General features: G+C 41.0%; 2 protein-coding genes across 2 annotated transcripts in view; one reads left to right on the forward strand and one right to left on the reverse strand.

Annotated features, from left to right (window-relative positions):
* The first annotated feature begins 670 nt into the window (after positions 1-670).
* LOC115796882 (uncharacterized) lies at positions 671-5738 on the forward strand. The gene is made up of 3 exons (XM_030753354.1): positions 671-1146; positions 2674-3921; positions 4627-5738. Exons 1-3 carry the CDS (start codon positions 741-743, stop codon positions 5052-5054), a joined length of 2082 nt encoding a protein of 693 aa, XP_030609214.1. The 5' UTR covers positions 671-740; the 3' UTR covers positions 5055-5738.
* A 4650-nt stretch (positions 5739-10388) lies between these two features.
* Positions 10389-20767, reverse strand: part of LOC115796905 (zinc finger protein OZF-like) — a 14985-nt gene continuing 4606 nt past the window's right edge. Inside the window, exons 2-4 of the mRNA XM_030753389.1 lie at positions 19676-20132; positions 13363-13620; positions 10389-11936 (exon numbers count right to left, since the gene is read on the reverse strand). Of these exons, the coding sequence (XP_030609249.1) occupies positions 11005-11936; positions 13363-13620; positions 19676-19847 (1362 nt within the window). The 5' untranslated portion in view covers positions 19848-20132 and the 3' untranslated portion in view covers positions 10389-11004. The remainder of the gene's footprint in view (positions 11937-13362; positions 13621-19675; positions 20133-20767) is intronic.

The raw sequence follows: 20767 nt of genomic DNA on the forward strand, positions 1-20767 counted from the left end.
ATGAATCACGTGACTGGTTCAGGTGATTCGCTGGTTATGAGTGAAGAAGCCAGTGTGAGACAGTCAGCCAGGTTCATACTCGCACAGTTTTAGCGTTGTTATGGTCAACAGTTACTGCTGAGTTATGATTAAAGACAACCTTTGCTGGCTCGTCCTTTCAAAGTGATGACGGACGCTGTCGTATCAAGCGGTAGTTACACAAGCACAGCCAGTTAATGCCACCTGCATGCCACCTTCCCAGCACTCTGCTCAATAACGCAACACACACATTCATCCATCTTTATTTGCAAATAGTACCTGACATCATGATATTTGGTCATAACGTGTGTGCCTCAAACAATGCAAAGATGCTTCAGATCATTGAGGTGTGTGAGCGTGTGCATGCAGGTGTGCAATTGAAAGCATGGCACTTGTCCAGGAGAGAGAGCTATAACTGAAGCTTCGAGTAATGAACCTACTTTCAAAACAATTGGTTCAAGTGGTTCAGTGCTTCACAAAAGCTTCATTTTCTCATCACTATTAAATACCATCTCAGCCTGGTCTCAACGACCCGCTATTGATGAAAGCCTCTTAAGGCCATTTCCGTTTGCCAGCAAAAGCCTCTCCGTAACTACAACCAATAAGAACGCAAGATCGGATCACGTGACTTCAAATCTCTTCATCATGGCGGCGCACTGAGGAGCCGACTGTTGTTGGTGGTGATCAGATTGTAAAGACCAGCGCTGTTTTTGTGCAGAAACATGTTGGAGGAAATAGATGAGCCTGTCTTACAGACAGTGAACAGCAGGAAAAGACGTCATCAGCCTGAAAATGCTGCTCGTACTGAGGCGAAAGAAAACCGGTACAGCGGTTCTCGCTGCGTCCCATCTATAGCCTGCAATCACAACAGTCCTGCGTGCGCCGCTGCCAGTCTGACAGAAACCGATCTGGGACACATTAAAGAGCAACTTTATCGCACCAGTGACAAAGTTAAACAAGACGCAATCCTGCTCACGTTTATGGATGCTGCTCCATGTAAACGGAGGAGGCCGCAGGTGGAGGAAGAGGAGAAGAGACGACGTCGAGAAGTGTCCATAAAGTATGCTGTCTACAAAGAAGACAAAACACGAGTTCCTGTCTGCCAGGCTTCGTTCCTCAGCATTTTCTGTGAGTACACTGACTTTACCAACACTGTGCTCCTAGTTTGGCGTTAGTGTCTTATTTGTGTGTCTGACTTAGAGGCTGATTGACGCTATCAGACTTACAGCAGGTTTATCTGGCTTTCCGCCACTGGTAGTCCGAGCTGTTTATCGGCATGTCCTGTAGCTGTGAGGTTAAAAGAAAGGAAACACGATCACCGATGGCCATTGGGTAGCAGATTAAAATATTTTAGAATTGCATATTTTACAACAAAATAATAATATTTAACTGTTCCCAGTTCATGCTGCAGAATCATGAATGAATGAAAACTGGCCCTAAAGGCAGTTTTTATTGCACTTAGAAACATAATCAGGTTTAAAATCCTACTGATAAAACAGCCTAAGTGTGGTATTCTGATCCACTAGTTCATATTCTTATAACTGAAATACCACCTCACTCTAAAAGGAGGCGCAGTTGATCCCCGGGGTCACGAAAATGAAAATGTAAGCAGACACACTGTAAACATGAGTGATGGCGTGAGAAATGTGTAAGCTGTGTTTGTAATGAAAGAAATCAGAAAACCTAATCCCCGTGAGTGAAACATCATCTATGAAGAACCAAAATATCACTCATTAGGCCCCAGTCTGGGGCTAAAGGAGCACAATTAAAGCTTTAAAAGGGTGTCCATGCCCCGGTTCCCAAAACCACAAGTCAAGTAACAATTTACAATTAAAGGTGATGTTTATTACCACTCGTGTGACTGGTTCAGGTGATTCGCTGGTTACGAGTGAAGGAGACAGTCAGCCAGGTTCATACTCGCACAGTTGTAGCGTTGTTAGGCCAACAGTTACTGCTGAGTTATGAATTAAAGACAACATTTCCTGGCAATCTCTTGCTCGTCCTTTCAACGTGATGACGGACGCTGTCATATCAAGATTAACGCAAAAGTGGTAGTTACACAAGCACACCCAGTTAATGCCATGTTTTCCCAGCATTCTGCTCAATAACACAACACACACTCTCATCTCATTTTCTCATCACTACCAAAAACTGAAAGCATGAGCTCCAGGGTGAACCACAGTCCACGGGACCATGTGCTGAAGACAGGGTTTTTAAAAAGGTGAGTTGACAGTGAGGACCAATCAGCAGCTGACATGTCAAAGCCAGCGCTATGTGGTTCAGCCAATCAGAAAAGGGACCTGTGAATCCAGATCCTTAAAGAGAGAGAGAGCAGTCACAAAAAAGCAGTTTACAGACATACTAGACAAATTCATTAATGTTAAAAAAAAACAGCCAGGGTCATAACACACTAAGCTGAAACACACAGTATAACAGCAGTGCTGTAGAGTAGAACTGTGTACTTTAATGATTCATGTTTAAGATATTTCAGTCATTATGGCGATGGATGGATAAATACATAAATGGCCTTGCCTATTTTTTGCATCCCCAGGCATCATTCCATAGTAATGACTCTGCATCATCTGCAGAATGATTTTTCGTTTCAGCTCTGCTTTATTGTCTGAAATTACATGTTTCTGTTTATTTTCATTTCAGGTATCAAGAAAAATCGAGTCCAGGGTGTGGCAAAGTACTGGCTTGAGACTGGCAAAGCACGTCCTGAAAATCGTGGAGGCTTCAGAGAAAGTGGCGCCTTGGCTGCAAAGAAGGAAAAGATCAGACTTCACATCCAGTCTTTCGCCTGCAGAGCTAGCCACTATGCTCGACATGGTAACCTTGGAAAAAAATTCCTGCCTAGTGACTTGAGCGTGGCAGTGATGCACCGCATGTTTCTCGAGCAAAACCATGAGCAGGTATCCTACGCACTCTACAGGAGTATTTTTGTGCATGATTTTAATCTGGCCTTTGGACATCCTGCCGAAGATGTCTGCTCGTCGTGTGCCAAGTATCGCGTTGCAGTCAAAGACACTGAGTTGTCTGCGGAGGAGAAGCGTAACAAAATCCTGCAGTATACAGTACACCGACGCCAAGCCCGCCAGCTTTACCAATTATTGAATGATGTGGGTGAGAGCTTCACGGTGTGCTTTGACATTATGGAGAACTTGGTTCTTCCAGAGTCTGGGGTTGGTCAGACGTACTCCTCAAAGCAGCTGTACTTCTATGTGTTTGGTGTGGTGCGTCACCGTGGCACAGAATACCCTCTAAGCAGACATGACATCAACCTCTACACCTGGCTTGAGTGTGAGAACTCAAAGGACAGGAACATCATTACCTCAGCTCTACAACACTACTTTGCATCAGTGGCTCGAGTTGACCTGTGCCAGTGTCAGAGCCTGCGCCTGTTCTCTGACTCCTGCTATGTACAGAATGAGGACATCAATGTTCTGTCCATGTTATTTGCTCTCCGTTCGCAGCTGTTCCCTCAGCTCAACATCACCTACTTCTTTCCTGTCCGAGGACACAGTTTCTTTCCAGCTAACAGAGTGTTAGGAAGAATTGAGCAGGATATCCGGAAACATCCATCCATTCTTCTGCCAGATGAGTACACCAACATCTTGCAGAGGCATGGCACGGTCCACCAATATAGAAAGGATTGGCAGTCCTATGACTTTACAAAGGAAGCAGCGTCCTTCACAACCACTCAGAGGACCTTCAAAATCAGTGATGCAAGAGTGTTGCAAATCTCAGGAGATATGCTGGGGTTCAAGGCTTCGTTTACTGGTGAATTTTGCCAGCACTCTGTGTTGAAGCAAGGCAAGAGGTGGTCTCAGTTCAAGCCAGCTCCTCTTCCTGATGTGAACTGTGTCAAGGAGGAGAAGAAAACAGATGTCCTGAAGCTGCTAGGTGAGTTGGGAGTGCCAGATTTAAGTAAGTGGGTGAAACTGGGCAAACTTCAGGTAGTGTTGTCATAAAAAATCCTGGCACCAGAAAATAAATTGTTAAATTATTGAAAAGAGGGTTTAATTCTCCTTCCAATGGTACAAAATTGTGTGAGTTGTCGTATCGTTTGATTCTCAAATAAAGAGATGAAAAGTCCGTGTTCACTCACTTCCTCCTGATTACGTTGTACCTAATTGGGCCAGAGGATGGACCCCCTAAAAAAATGTCATATAGGTGAGCTCAGGTGGAGCAAAAGTAAATGTTTTTCTAGCATCCAAAACAGCAGCTTTTCCCCCCTGTAACCACCAATAAAACCTTTACTGGGAAACAGCTGGAGGTCCTTCTTCAACCACCTCAGCAACATGAAGAAAAGAGAACTTTGTAGCTGCTCCATCCACCTCTGTTTCTTTCACACAGAGAAAAACTGCAGTACGGAAGTTAAAATATGCAGATAAACTGTTAATACAAAAAAAGTATTTCTTATCCTATTACTCAAGCAATCGATGGAATAATCAATAGAATACTCAATTACTAAAATAATCGATGGATGCAGCCCTATATGTGAGCCACATGATCACTATGTAGAGATCTGCTAATGGTTCAGATCAGAATATATTTGCTCAAATGTTTGTTTTTCAGTCTTTTTTTTTTCTCCATTTCTCTCTTAAGACTTCCAACAACAACATATCTGTAAGGAGGAGGTTCTCACAGATCAGCAGGTCTGTAACCAGGACCTGGAGCCTCCACAGATTAAAGAGGAACAGGAGGAAGTCTGCAGCAGTCAGGAGGGAGAGCGGCTTGGACTGAAGCAGGAGGCTGATACCTTCATGGTGACTCTTAAATATGAGGAAAGTGACCACAGTGAAGCAGAACCAAACAGTGAGCATGTGGACTCAAGATCAACTAGAAATGCAGATCTGAAAAAGACGAGACACCACAGAAAGAGAAGTCACAGTCAGAGAGCAGAAAACACTCCTGTGTCAGAGAGTCAGAGTCAAACTGGCACAAAGAAAAAGTCTGTACAATGTGACGCCTGTGGGAAAAGATTCAGGTGGAGGATACAGTTAAAGAAACACATGAGAATTCATGCTGGTTAAAAGTTTCATGCTCAGAAAATGTGGGACAGCTGTGAGTTGTAGCAGTGTGATGGTGGTAGAGCTCACACTGAGCAGAAGTCAAGTCACTTCAACACCGGAGTGAAAAGATGACCCCCTGTTTAAGTCAGTATTTTTCATGCAGAGCAGTAAAGAACTCCCAGCATTGTTTATTGGGTTTATTACCTTATAATTGTATCAGGGAAATCTTACATTTCATGAAGGTCAAAGTTCAATATGTTCCTGTTCTGTTGGTTTATTGTTTAGTTCTGTTGTTTAACAGTGTTTGTGTTCTTTAACTTCTTTTGAGTGTTTTTCTTTTTTTTTTTTAGTTTTAATCTCTATTAGGTAAAAGCAGTATAACAGAGTGTTCTGCCTTATGAATCTCGACATATTTTCCATTGAAAATCACCTAAATTGATGATCATAGGCTCTGTGACGGATCCGCAAACTGTGTCTGAGTCCACCTGAATTCTCCATTAAAAGAATGAATAAAGTGAGGGTGCTATTCCATCAATAGATTCCAATTTTACTGTATGATTATTTAAACAATTAAATGGTCATAAACTGCAGGAAAAACGTTTTTTTATTAAATAAAAACTGGCCTGAGGTCAGCTTCGCCCCTTGTGGTCTGCTGCTGTCTCAGTCTGTAACACACAGGTTGTCCAGTAAACTCATTCTGAGCTTTTTCTCCACATTTTTCTCTTCACTTTCTGTCTCCTGCAGTTTTTCCATCAGGCTGCAGCTGAATAATTAGATTTTATAAGTTAAATGGGAAACTAGGATTCAGCTTCATCTGATGGAGATTCAAGTTGTGTGAATGATCACAGTAGACATTATAAAATAAATGATATATTTTATTACAAACTTTTGTCCTGTCTCTGATGATGTCAGAGTGCATCAGGCTGATTAAAGTGACTCGTCATGCTCCACACTGACACGTGTGATCCTCCATCCATCGGATTAAAAGGAGGCTCCGATCTTTTTACCCATTGCCATGGTGACGCCTGGTATCAGAGCTCCATTGATGATGGCTTTCTTTCCTTACTCATGCACGCTCTAACTCAGGGTGAACAAACTCAGAGTTGATTGAACTAAGTTTGATCAGCTGTTCTGGAACGGGAAACTCAGAGTTGGTCAACTCTGAGTATGTTTTTAAACTCAGTTTGTTGAACATGCTTCCTGGAATAGGCTCCAGGGATTTAATTATTGAGACACAAGATGTTCATGTAGTGTAGCCTCAGTTTCATAAACTGCATAAAAGTGTAACAGGAAATATATGTATGTTGGAGTGGTGGCCTAGAGGAGAAGATCAGTTTGTGACTGAGAGGATGCTTGTTTGAATCCCTGGCATGTACTAGAAAAATGGGATGTCCACCCTTGAATGGACTGATATGGATTGAAAACCGTCTGGAATCCAAACCATTGTGGTTAAAGCCCCAGAGCACCCTTGGACTGGCATTGGTGTTGGAACATTGAAGTGTTGAATTGCTGCTACACCACTGTGGGCCCTTGAGCAACCCTTAACCCCCTTCTCCTCTAAAACTTCATTCATATCTCATAAAGACAGCCTGAACAGGTACAGATATCAAATGTGTAACATCTTAAAGACACTTTATTAAACTTGTTATTGATACAGTATTGATCACAAATCCTCCACACATTCTCCACATTTTCCCGCTGTTTATCATTAAATAAGGAACAGCAGGAGCCTATTCCACGAAGCAGGTTTAGCTATTAACTCTGGGTTTGTTAACCCTAAAATGAGGGAAACTCAGGTTTTCAGTTCCAGAAAGAGCGCTAACTCCAACTCTGACTCAGCTTTTACAGAAGCTTTTACAGTCGTTCACTCGTAAACAGGCTGTGAGGACGGAGACAGCGACGATGTCATGGATTTGTAATGAGCACAGCTGCAGCTGTTAGACTGTCAGTCAGTTCCTCAAACATTTACTGTAGTTACTGTAGCATCACTGTTACATCACACTGATCTGGATGAAGCTGCTGACACAGAAAACACTGTGGATGGAAAATGTCTGGATCAGAAGATGCGAATGTTTCAGTGAAGATGTCTGTAATTCAGAGCATGAATCTCGACTTATTTTCCATTGAAAATCACCTAAATCAGTGATCATAGGTTCTATAACTTATCAGCAAACTGTGTCTGAGCCCACCTGAATTCTCCATTAAAAAAATGAATAATATTATGAGGGTGCTATTCTATCAATAGAATCCATTTTCACTGTATGATTATTTAAACAATTAAATGGTCATAAACTGAACTGTCATAAAGTGCAGCAAAAACAGTTTTTATTAAATAAATCTGACCTGAGGTCAGCTCCACCCCCAGGGTCTGCTGCTGTCTCAGTCTGTAACACACAGGTTGGTCAGTAAACTCAGTCTGAGCTGTTTCTCCACATTTTTATCTTCACTTTCTTTCTCCTGCAGTTTGTCCGTCAGGCTGCAGCTAAATACTTAAATTTTATAAATTAAATGTGAAATTAGGATTCAGCTTCATCTGATGGAGATTCAAGTTATGTAAATGATCACAGCAGATATTATAAAATAAATGATATTTTATAACAAACTTTTATTCCATCTATGATGATGACAGAGTGGGTCAGGCTGATTAAAGTGACAAAAGTCAAATCACCCAATCACATGGAAGCAGCTCAGTTCATTTAGGACAGCTGAAGTTCAAACTGAGCATCAGAACAGGGAGGAAATGGTCCGTACTAACCATGTGTCTACCTGCTCCTCAGATTTTCCCTTCAGTGTCAACCAGCTTGCTCATCAGCAATCTACTGACCGCCGTTCCCACATTCATCATCTTTCATGACAGAGCACCTACCATAAAAATCCCAACGAACATCAGGAGAGATAGTGTGCGTTGGGATTTGGCAATTATAACTATGGCCAAAACAGAGACAAATAAACCAGCCAACAAGAAGCTGTACAGTGTACAGTATAGTGATTTTTGATTTATTCATAAAAAGATAAAAAAGCAAATATTTTACTTTGAACTGATCCATGTCCAACTTAGCTGAATTAGAGTAATATAAAATGCAAATTAATTGTTCACTGTTTTTATAAACAGTGAACAATAATTTTACTAATAGCACCAGATTTACATACCTACCAGAAACAACTGTTACCCTCTTTATGAACGCGACAAAGTTTTGTAAATAAACATATATAAATGTATCAAAAGAAAAAAAAGAAAATTCTACAAAGAAATATGTAATGTAGTTAAAAGACCCTTTAGATTTACACAAAATGATAGCAAAAACCTTGACTGTTTTATCAGACAGTAGTTCAGTTAGTTGTCACACTGTGTTGTACAAAACAATAGTGAATGGAGCTCTGCAGCCAGATGTGTACAGCTGAGGGTTAATGAATACCTGCGCTCATGAAATTAAATATTTTGGTTGGACAATGTTTTTTCTCATGTGTAACTTAGACATAAATATAATTCCATACTTTTCTCTCAGTTGTCGCAGTGATTTGACTCGCTCTATGACCAACATACTGCTAAAGCTCAGGGCTTTCAAATTGTTTTGGAGTAGCAGGGGGGCACGCCAAAGTAGCAGGCACCTTATGACCGAGACCTTTGCTGTCCTCCATGGGCGTCTTTTCCCATCTGTTTTGCTTTTATGAGTACTATCCCTCAAATTTTACTACTTTTTAAAGACTTTCTTTCAGTACTCCCATAAATATATCAAAGTTACTATAAATGAACAACTTCTACTATGAAAGGAAGAAATGCCACGGCCGATGTGTTCACAAACCATTACTTATATGCAATGCATCTCAACAATGTTATGGTTTAATTTTAAACAGAGGTGGCAAAAGTACTGACATTCTGTACTTCAGTAGAAGTACTTGTGTGAAAAAATACTTTGGTAAAAATCGAAGTACTGGTTCGACATCTTTACTTAAGTAAAAGTAAACAAGTACAGGCTCTGAAATGTACTCAAAGTAAGAAAGTAAAAGTAGCTCTTTGAAGGACATTTCTACCCATTTTTCTGTAAAGCTAACTGAACCTCATTATATATTATTGTAATAATATAAAATAATACATGAGAATACAAACGTTATTCCAATCTAAATTTTAATTCTAATGAATGCACTCAGTTTGAATCTGTTATGTAGGACACAAACTGTGAAATTTAAACACAGCTCTATTCTGTGTGTCCTCCATAGTAGAGGGTGACTGTGCCTCCACCTAAACACCAACATGAGGATACTCAGGGGTTACAGTGGGATTCAGAAGGTGGAGGAACCCTAAGATCAGCTGTAGTGGCTCTGCATGGGGAGAAGAATCACAACTTTCTATTGTGAGCTGCAGTAAATGATGTTGTGTGCAGGCTGTGATCAGCTGACCTGCTGCTGCTCTGAGGTTTACTGCTCTGTGTGGATGAACTGAATTCACAAAGATGTAACTCAGTATTTCACAGCTATCTGAGCTGATCTCCATCCCCTACACTGACAGCATACAGGCTGTAGAAATGTTGGATTCAGTGAATGAATCTCAGCATCAGCAGCTTTGATTCAAACTCATCTCTGCTGCACTGATGTAACCTGCAACTCTGACCATCAACACAGAGCTTTACTGTAAATACAGTACAACAAGCTGACCTGTTTATTACGTACTAAACTGCAGTATTTTCATACAATCTTTGAATAACACAAAGTCAGCATACCTCAGTTTGTTTTGCAGTCCTTACCTTTAAATCTATCCTCTCTTCTTCCTCTCCTGTCCTCTTTCTCCATCTGAGTGAACACAGCAGCTCTTCTTTTAGCTAGCAGACACACTGTGTGATAAATTGCACACACTGTGTGTTTGCTGATATTTGTTGAGCATTTAGAAACGTTGCATTTACCTGCCAAATGTTACTCCCTTTATGCTCGCTCCTCTTCAGTAGCACTAGCTAAACTGTTTGTCCTGTGAGCACAACTTACGGACTCGGTCTGGCCCGCTGTAACCCCTGACTATAGCGCTATGAATGAGACATTAATTATATGGGTTTGCATATTTAATCCCTTTGTACCCGATAAGCCCCGGTGATGGAGGATACGCCAGTACGATTGTCTCTTATATGTTATTATTCCTCCGTTTAGACTCAGATCGTTTGATGTTTGACAGAAATGCAAACTTCTCTCTGACATGTTAAAAAGTAACGAGTCTGTTTTGAAAATGTAAGAAGTAGAAAGTACAGATACTTATGTAAAAATGTAGGGAGTAAAAGTAAAAAGTAGTCAGAAAAATAAATACTCAAGTAAAGTACAGATACCTGAAAAGTATTTGAGAAGTATTTGTACTTCGTTACTTCCCACCTCTGATTTTAAATAATTTTGAAAGTTAATCTTCAAAAGTACAGAAGCTATGCTAATGCATATTATTTTATTGTCAAACTTGCCCCTGAACGAACAGCATGGTCGGCTCTGAAATTCATCATCAAATCATGCAGATGATCGCATTCCATGAGGCCGGCGACCTTTCTCTCATCTGATCATTAGAATTCTATTGTTGACATTGATCATGTATACCTTCATGTATACCTAGATTACTTACTTTCAACCTTGGACATGGGCTTGAACCATTTCTTAAACCCAATCATCTGGTCCCCATGCCTGGCGGCCATTTGTGACGGCTGCTGTTTTCTCTTATTTCTCTTACGTGCATGAGAAGCCATGACAGCAGCAGACGATATAAATAGTCACATGGCAGCCACGAACCAATCAAATGGCTCAGATTGAAAGAATGTAAATATTGCCACGAGTGTCCACATGGCGCTGGAAAAGGAGACGGCGGACGGCGCAAACATTTTTTTTTAGGAAAATGAAAAAGTAGACGGCGCAGAGTGGTGGAGTAGGTGGAAAATGCACCTGCTGCCGGCATAATTTGAAAGCCCTGAAGCTAACAGCTGTGCCACATTTTTTAAGCATGACATTTTTAACCAGCATGAATTCTCATGTGTGTCTTTAAGTCTGCCCTCTGACTGAATCTTGTCCCACATGTGCTACAACAATATGGCTTTTCACCTGTGTGGCTTCTTATATGATATACCAAATCTATTTTCTGATTGAATCGTTTCCCACAGATGTTACAAAGATATGGTTTCGGCCTTGTGTGAATACGGACATGCTTTATGAATGCAGACACGTCACCAAATCTTTTCCCACACGTGATACAAGGATATGGCTTCTCGCCTGTGTGAGTTCTTATATGACGCTCCAAATCTGGTTTCCGTTTGAATCTTTTCTCACAGGTGCTACAAGGAAACCGTTTCTCCTCTGTGTGACCTTTTATGTGCCTTATGGATGCTGACATGTCAGAAAACCTTTTTCCACAGGTACTGCAAGAATATGGTTTATCCCCTGTGTGACTTTTCAGATGTCTTGTCAGGTTGGATTTATGCTGAAAGGTTTTTCCACAGGTATCACACTGTATGGACTTTTTCCTTGTGTTAGTTTCACTCTGTCTCTCTGACACAGGAGTGCTGTCTACTCTCTGACTGTGACTTCTGTTTCTTTGATGCCTCCTCTTCTTCACCTCTGCATTTCTAGTTGATCCTAAGTCCACATGTTGGCTTTCTTCATGACCTTGGTGCTCTGCTTCAGGAGCGCTGTGAGAAAGGAGGTCCTCGCTGTTTGGTTCTGCAACACTTTGGTCACTGTCCTCATAAGTAAGAGTCACCATGAAGACATCAGCCTCCTGTCTCTGTCCAACCTGCTCTCCCTCCTGACTGCTGCAGAGTTCCTCCTGTTCCTCTTTAATCTGTAGAGGCTCTGTGTTCTCCTCATCCAGACTAGAGTTCCTCTCCTTGTTACAGAACTGCTGCTTTTTAAAAATCTCCTCCTCAAAGACATGTTGCTGTTGGAGGCCTGAAGAGACAAATGGAGAAAAATGATTGAAAAATAAAACATTTGAGCAAACATATTCTGATCTAAACCATTTGCAGGTCTCTACATTTTTATCATGTGGCTCACATATACCACTAAATCAAAGTGTACAATTTATTTGGGCTCTGACCACGGCTTTCAAATTAAGCCGGCGGCAGGTGCATTTTCCACCTACTCCCCCTATATATATATATATATATATATATATATATATATATATATATATATATATATATATATATATATATATATATATATATATATATATATATATATAAATAAAAATAATATATATATCTCCCAGCTCACCCCTACGGGTGGTCTTTTTAGCTGTTCCCAGTATTGTGCTCTTCTGGACAGAGATCTCAGATGTTGTTCCAGGAATCTGCTGGAGCCACTCTCCCAGTTTGAGAGTCACTGCCCTGAGTGTTCTGATTACCACAGGGACCACGGATCTCAGCTCTGTTGTCCTCAACCACCCTTGGAGGCGTGTCCCATTTCTACCTTGGGACTTCCAGATCATATTCAGCTCAGATGTTCCTGTATACTATGCCGGCCACTTGGTTATGGTGTTCCATGTATGTCATAAAGAACATTTCTGTCACATGGTCGAAGCTGCAATCACTTCTTGGCAAAATGACTTTCATAGTGTAGCGATTCTGTAAAGTTAGATGCTGTTCTGTGCAGATGTTCTGCGATTTTCCACTATTTTGTTGGTACTTTTGTGTGTTTGTTTTTACCCTCATTATTCTTTACTAATGAGGGTAAAAACAAGTCATTTCTTCATTTTATATATAAGCCCTTCATAAATCCTGTGCACCAGGGTATTTACAGATAAAAGCAAGGACAAAAACATTTAAAAAAAAAAAAAGGAAATATCTTTTTGGTGCAACACCAGAAACCTGAAAACTTCGCTGTTGCAGTGTTTTGTGTATATACAGTGCTCATACTCTCTTCAGCATAGAGGGGGACAGCCCCCCCACCCCGGCAGTGAGTTTTCTTATACAAAAGTTGGCAACAGTGCCAGCCTCCAATCACCAGATTACGCACAACTATACAGGCCAGCATAGATGAAAACAGGTCAGGAACATATAGAATTAATGTACATACCTAGTGAATAAAATCCATCATCGTTTTCTGTGGTTTACTGCGTATGGTTTTCATTTTTGGAACAATGCTTCCCCTTCTTGTTGAATTTATCTCTGGCAGCTTTGGCTGCTTTCCACACCTGCTGTGCCGCATCACAGCTTGTTCCTGTGTAATATGTCAGAGCCATTTTGTGAATTGATGATGGCCTATTTTAGAGAATTCACTGAGGCCTTTGAACAGATCCGCCAGCCCTAATAGCAATCTTTTTAATAACACTGAGTCATATTCATTTTTATTAAGACGTCACAGTTTTACATACCTATCCTGTGTAACTTTATCTCAGGTTTCCAGATGGTCTCCAGCAGTCTGAACCGCTCTTCATCAGGCCAGATGCCATCAGCTTCCTGCTTCAGTCCAAGCTGCTCTCCCTCCTGACTCCAGCAGAGTTCTTCCTGTTCCTCTTTAATCTGTGGATGCTCTGGGTCCACCTGGTCCAGACTGGAGTTCCTCTTCCAGCTGCTGATCTGCTGTTTGTTCAGACTGTGCTCTTCCTCGCAGTCATCCAGTTGTGGGAGGTCTTGAAGAACAAAGAAACACAAAAAGATGGTTATTCATGTGAAGATACAAAAAAACACACACACACACACACACACCACACACACACACACACACACACACACACACACACACACACACACACACACACACACACACTATTTTACAAAATAATGCATTAGACTTATATAGCACTTTTCAAGATAAATAAAGACGCCTTGCAATTTCATGCACTATTCATTCACACCTCAATCATACTTGGTTGTGGTAAGCTACTAGTGTAGCCACAGCTGCCCTGGGGCAGTCTGACACAAGCGTGGCTGCCAATTCGCACCTACGGCCCCTCTGACCACCACCAAATTTAGGCAATGTGGGTTAAGTGTCTTGCCCAGGGACATGACAGCATGCACTCAGACGGGGACTCAAACCAGCGACCCTCCAGTTGTGAGGTGAGCACCTACCCCCTGCACCATCTATCCACCATCCAAAGCATGTATCAAAACCTGAATATATGCCATTAGCTGAACTGAAAAGCTCAAATCCACTCACTCAAAGAATATCTGATGAAGGAAACAATCAAAACAAACTGACACTCTTCGCAGATGACGTACTATTATTTCTTGAAAACCCAGTTACCGCTCGTTTAAAAACATTTAATGAATACAGTAAAGGTTTTGGATATTTTGGACACAAGCTAATCTGATCATAGCTTTTGAATCACCCTCTAAATGAGATGATGTGGTCTCATTCCCAAACAGAGATTCAGATATCTCAAAGCAGTCCTTATGGGTCAAGCAATTATCCATCCATCCATCCTCTTCTGCTTATCCCGTTCAGGGTCGCGAGTGGGTTGGAGCCCAAACAATTATTCTCTACCAATTATAAGAAATGAATTAAAGAAACCCAAAAAGATCTCAGCAGATGGGATGTGCTACCTTTGTTACTCTTTGACAGAATAGAATCTGAGAGAATGAATATTCTACCAAGACCTCTGTTTCTAATCAAGTCACTCCTTATGATAAAACCACAAGGCACATTTAGGTCATTAGAGAAACTAATATAATCCATCTGGCAGATCCGGAGGCCAAGAATACAACTGAAAATATTGATGTCAAGAAAAGAGAAAGGAGGTCTTGGCCTAACTCATCTAAAACTTTACTACTGGGCAGCCCAGATGCAAGCTGTGATGCCTGAGCAGCACCTGGTAACAAAAAATAATTTCCCCTTCTGTATAAAACACTGATACTGGATATGTTTGATGATACACAACAAATCAAACATCTTTGGGAACTGGAACTGAACATAGCAATGGACAATGGCTCTTGGGGGGGACATATTCCTCAAATGCCACAAGAGGTTGCTTCTGCCCCCACATCTACATATGTTTGTTTTTTCTTCTTTTTTCCCCATTTGGAATGGAGCCTTACCTTTTGGTTTTTTTTTCTTTTAAATGCTGAGGATGCCCTGTGATGTTAATTGCCTGTAATTAGGTACAGGCAAGTCCAAGTTAATGCTGCTGGAAAACTATGGCCATGCAGTGAATGGGTGAAATTGGAAACTTCAGGTAGCGTCATCATAAAAAATCCTGGCCCCATAAAATAATTTTTTAAATGAATGAAAAGACCATTTAATTCTCCTTCCAATTGTATAAAATCATGTGAGTTGCTATATCCTTTGATTCTTAAATAAAGACGTGAAAAGTCAATGTTCACTCACTTTCTCCTGATTGCACTGCACCAGAGGACAGACCCCCTTCAAAAAGCCCTCTGCATTTTTAGGACATGTTTACAAATTTCATATTCATCCCCAGAACACCCGCTCTGATTGATATTTTTTATTGATATTTTCACACACATAACAATGGTGTTTGCATATATCAGGGCGCAATAATGTTGACATATTGTATACACCATTAACTGAAGGCTGCGTGTTTTCAAGAGCAGTGGACATTAACAGATTAACTTGGAAAGGTAATAATAATAATAATAAAAAATAAAAGAAAATGAAGAAAGAGGGCGGGGTTACATTGATGCAAAAAAAACCCTTCATAAATAGTTGCCATTTAGTGAAGAATTTATTCAAATTTCCACTTTTTGTATATCTAATTTTCTCCACGTTTAAAAAAGACATGACCTCATTAATCCACTTTGTACTAGATGGTGCTGCAGCTGATTTCCAGTTACAAAAGGATGTGGTGTTTAGCGATTACAGAGGTAAAAGCTATTACTTCCAACTCTCTTGCAGAGTATCGACTATATTCCTACGGAAGACCAAAAATACCAATGTGAGCTGAGGAGTCAATGGTTCTCGAGAGTACAACAGACCTGGTGTGAAAGTAAATTTGCCAAAAATTTGTCAGAGCAGAACAGGAGAAGAACATATGAGTAAGATTGCAGGGCGAGCTTCCACATCGGTCACAAACATCTGCCGTATTTGGGAAGATATGTGGCAGACTGGTTTTTAAGTAATGACATCTGAATACTACTTTGAACTGGATCAAATTCAGGTTGGCATATACAGAGGTTTTGTGAATGGTTTTCAGAGCAGTTTCCCACCAGTGTTCATCAAAAACCAACCCTAATTCACACTCCCAAGCTTTCTTAGTATTTGTAGTTAAACATTCATCATATGATTGAATCAAGCTATAAATCCTTGAAATTAGCGACCTTTGCGAGGAGTTAAGTTGTAAAAGTTTGCCCCATGACTGCTCAATTGGTAGGTGAGGGAAATTAGGAAATAAGGATTTTGCACATGCCCTTGCCTGGAAGTATCTAAAAAGATTAGAAGGTGAAAGATTGAATTTGGAGGCCAGATCTGTGAAAGAACAAAATAACCCCTCCTAATAAAAATCCTTAAAACATTTTAGTCCCTTATCATGCCACATGGAGAAAGTGGTGTCAGCAATGGAGGGTGTAAACACTGGGTTTTTTTTTTTTTTTTAAAAAGTGGGGCTAAGACTATAGGGGCTGTAAAATCAATTTCCTGAACTGGAACCATATTCTGACAGTATCTGAAACTACACAGTTACTGGTTAGGCCAGAGGGGTTTGAGGTTGAACCTGTTAATAAAACCAAAAGTGAGGCAGAGGCGCATGACTGTGCTTCTAGTTGACACCAAGGTATATTTATTGAATTAGACCAGAAAATGATTTTAGTTATGTTGGCTGCCCAATAGTAAAATTTAAAATTAGGCAAACAGAGACCGCCGCAGAACTTAAAGTTCTGAAATATTTTCTAACTCTGGGTGTTTTGCCATTCCACAGAAAATGACAGGTAACTGAATCTAATGATTTGAAAAAGCTTTTTGGTAAAAATACAGGCAGACATTGAAACAGAAACAAAAATTTTAGCAAGATGTTCATCTTAACCGTATTTATCCTTCCAATCAAGGAGAGAGGGAAGGAACCCCATTTTTGAAAGTCTTTTTTTAATGTCAGCAAAAATTATTTGAGTAAAGAGACTTAAAAGATCTAGTTATGTTGACCCAAAGACGCCCAAACCCTGAAGGGCACAGCTTAACCCTTTTAGGCCGGTGGGCCCGCCGGCAGGCCCGCCGTCCTCATTTGCATGCACATTTTGTAATGACAGTAGGAATTTCACTTGCATATCGTGCATTCAATGTGTCCCAGAGCTCTGTATCCTTCCTACAACAGTTTTATGTAAAATGTGCAAACAACAAAAACATTATAATCCAGATGCAGCTGCTTTACTGATATGATCAGCTGTTCACGGGACTTCTTACGTTGGAATTTACGACATCACGTTGTCAAGATGAACTATAGCGGTGGAGTGCCATTAACCATGACAACAGGAAGTGACATCTCCCGCAAAATTTGCTTTCTTTTTCCCTCTGCTTGTAGTTGCGCTCTAGCTGTCGCCTGTAGTGTACGCATTTTTTCAAGGCCATTACTTCATAAATATTCCTTCTCATTAAGTGATATTTGATTTATGTACACTACAGGATATGACTGACAGGTATACAGACAGAAACCATGGCTATTGTGTTTAATCTTTTGTGCATGGGGGCTTAAAATCCACTTTTTCAGCAGTTTTACCAATGTGCAGGCAGGGAGTTACTTTGATATGCAATAGACTCCTTTACAGTCTACGTCATCAAAGGATGCGTGCGCATTTTGGCAACGGAAGTGAACTGCTACTCCATTCAAATCAATAAGAACAAGGAGACTGCGCAGCATTTAAACGCAATTTAAAAGTGATATCAACATCAAAATGTCTGGCTGTTGCCTGTTTGGCTGTCAGAATTTCTACTCTACCAAAAGTGGACTGAAGTTGTACCAAATCCCACGGGATCACGGCTGTTTAAGAGAAAACAGAGGCATCTGTGGTTTTCAAATGTATTGAAAACATTTTTTTAGATCTTGGTATCAAATATACTCTTTCCCATCTATTAAAACATTGTATTGTTGCACTAATAAAAATCCATCCAGCCATTCTCTTCCGCTTATCCTTTTCAGGATCCCGGGAGAGCTGGAGCCTATCCCAGCTGTCATAGGGCAAGAGGCGGGGTACACCCTGTAATTAACAGATATAGCTATATATTAGAATTTATAGGGTGCAATAAACCTATTTGAATTTTAATGTGAATGTGTACTGCACTGCATGTACGAAAAATGTACACGGCGCCACCACACTGTACACAGTGGCATTGGAGTGATTCATCATCTAAATAACTGGTCTTGTGCCAAAAAGTGATTTCTGGTATTTGCCCCCAAAATTATTGCCGGTATTAATATTGTTGTAAATGACTTGCGGGCCTATAATCTGTCAAGAATATCTCAAACATCATCTCTTATGAATGATATCAATTAATTTTGAGTCATAAAGAACATTCCTGTCACATGGTAGAAGCTGCAGTCAGTTTTTGGCACAGTGACTTTCATATTGTAGCGATTCTGTTAAAGTTAGCTGGTTCTGTGCAGATGTTCTGTGATTTCCCACTGTTTTGGTGGTCATTGAACTTCTGTGTGCACACGGAGGGAGAAAGAGAGCGAGAGTCTGAGTTGGAGTCCCGTTTTGTTGTTTTTGGCGTGGTTGCGGCACACTGCAATCATTTTTTTGAACCGAGAAACCGATCACAAGCGCCGTGAAGACAGTCGGATCCGCCTCTCTTGCTGCAGTTCGCGCTCCCAACACAGGGAGAACAGATTTTCGCAGGGGAACAGAATTTCGCACAATCCCGTCCCCGATCGCCAGATTACGCACAAATATATGAGCCAGCATAGATGATAATAGGCCAAATCATCACCGTTTTCTGGCTTACAGTTTCCATTTTGAAAACTTGCTGTTGCAGTGTTTTGTGTATATACAGTGCTCATACTCTCTTCAGCATAGAGGGGGACAGCCCCCCCACCCCGGCAGTGAGTTTTCTTATACAAAAGTTGGCAACAGTGCCAGCCTCCAATCACCAGATTACGCACAACTATACAGGCCAGCATAGATGAAAACAGGTCAGGAACATATAGAATTATTGTACATACCTAGTGAATAAAATCCATCATCGTTTTCTGTGGTTTACTGCGTATGGTTTTCATTTTTGGAACAATGCTTCCACTTCTTGTTGAATTTATCTCCGGCGGCTTTGGCTGTTTTCCACACCTGCTGTGCCGCACTCACAGCTTGTTACTGTGTAATATCGTCAGTAGAGTCGTTTTGTGAATTGATGATGGCGTATTTTAGAGAATTACAGAGGGCTTTGATCCGCCAGACATGAGGCCATATCACTGCAGACCGCAGAATGGTGCAGCGGTGTGGATGCCGCGGCCATCGGCGGTCAGGTAGCAGCGCTCAAATCACACATCAGACCGACCGATTCTAACGCTCTGGAAAATGTCGGTATTTGTGAAGCGTCCCTTATTAAAAGTGTGTGCTGTTCCTCAGCTATCAACGTTTTCTCCTCAGAATTCATCACCAAGCTAACCGCTTTCTGCTAATAGCTTTCAGCTAATATCAGCTTAGAGAAATCCTGGAGATACCGAGAAGCTTTCAGATTATTCCGCCATAAATCAAACACAGAATAATTTGAGCTTCAACAGGGCAGAGTAAAAAACATTCCCATACCTGTGATGTGTGAGTTTGTGTCGGGTTTCCGGCTGATATCCAGCAGTCTGCGGTGACGGCTGATCTCCTCCTCATAATGGCCGATGGTTTTTTGAACCTCTGAGAAGATTTCTACACAAACAGCAGTGAGTCTCTCCTTGATGAACTCTCTCAGGTTCTGAACTATACACATTGCTGCTCAACTGGGGCTGAGCGGATCGATCCAAACAGCGATATAACGGATACAGGCGTTTGTACTGGTGTCGAATCGACGCTAAACGTGTCAGGATCAATACTTGTGTCCCTCCTCAAAGTTCAGTCTGCTGTTCCAGCTTCATCACACAGCAGCCATGTCTGCGCACGCACGGCGTCTCTCCCACGGAAACACTTTGCTCCGGCCCCTCCTCCTCTGTAGTTGCTGTCGTGTGTTCACGTGACTCAGAGACGCATTCTGATTCGTCATCATTGAGGGATCTTTCTGGAAAGAAGAAGAATTTTTTATTTAACAAAACAGCAATTAATTGTCAATTAGAAGAGAAAAGCATAATTTTTAAATTTTTGTCTTAAAATTATGAACATGGCATTGTCAACTTATTTATCTTATTGGGAAATTTTTACGTTGCGGCAAAACAACCCCATTATTTATGTTATTTTTAATTTAAAGGAAACTATACTTGAATTCCCTAAAATATGTAAAAGTGAATGATTAACGACAAGTGAATGATTTATATATGAAAAGGAAGGATTTAAAAACTTGTTAGGTGCCCTTTAACTCCTGTTGCACACTTTTCAGCTCCCCTCTGTTGCCTGACCTGAAGGCTCCCTTCTTCTCCTTGAGAAGGGCCTTAATATCAGGTTTTATCCACAGTTTGTTATTTGAAAAACACCACGCAGTCCTGGTGGGCACAGTGTTTTCAACACAAAAGTTGATATAATCCGAGATGCAGTTAGCGAGACTGTCAATGTCCTCCCCATGTGGATCGCACAGATCCTCTCACATAAAACGGTCTCTCAGAGCCTCTTCAGACTCATCAGACCAACCTCTCACTGTGTGGGAGACAGCTGGTTGTCACTGTACAAGGGGTTTGTGTACAGGCTTGAGGTGAATCAGAT

The sequence above is a fragment of the Archocentrus centrarchus genome, chromosome 18, assembly GCF_007364275.1.
Source record: "Archocentrus centrarchus isolate MPI-CPG fArcCen1 chromosome 18, fArcCen1, whole genome shotgun sequence".
Taxonomy (NCBI): Eukaryota; Metazoa; Chordata; class Actinopteri; order Cichliformes; family Cichlidae; genus Archocentrus; species Archocentrus centrarchus.

Coding starts and splice junctions, on each gene's coding strand:
- LOC115796882 (XM_030753354.1), top strand. CDS start 741: ATGTTGGAGGAAATAGATGAGCCTGTCTTACAGACAGTGAACAGCAGG. Junction 1,147..2,673: donor TTCGTTCCTCAGCATTTTCT/GTGAGTACACTG, acceptor TTTTCATTTCAG/GTATCAAGAAAAATCGAGTC. Junction 3,922..4,626: donor AGATGTCCTGAAGCTGCTAG/GTGAGTTGGGAG, acceptor TTCTCTCTTAAG/ACTTCCAACAACAACATATC.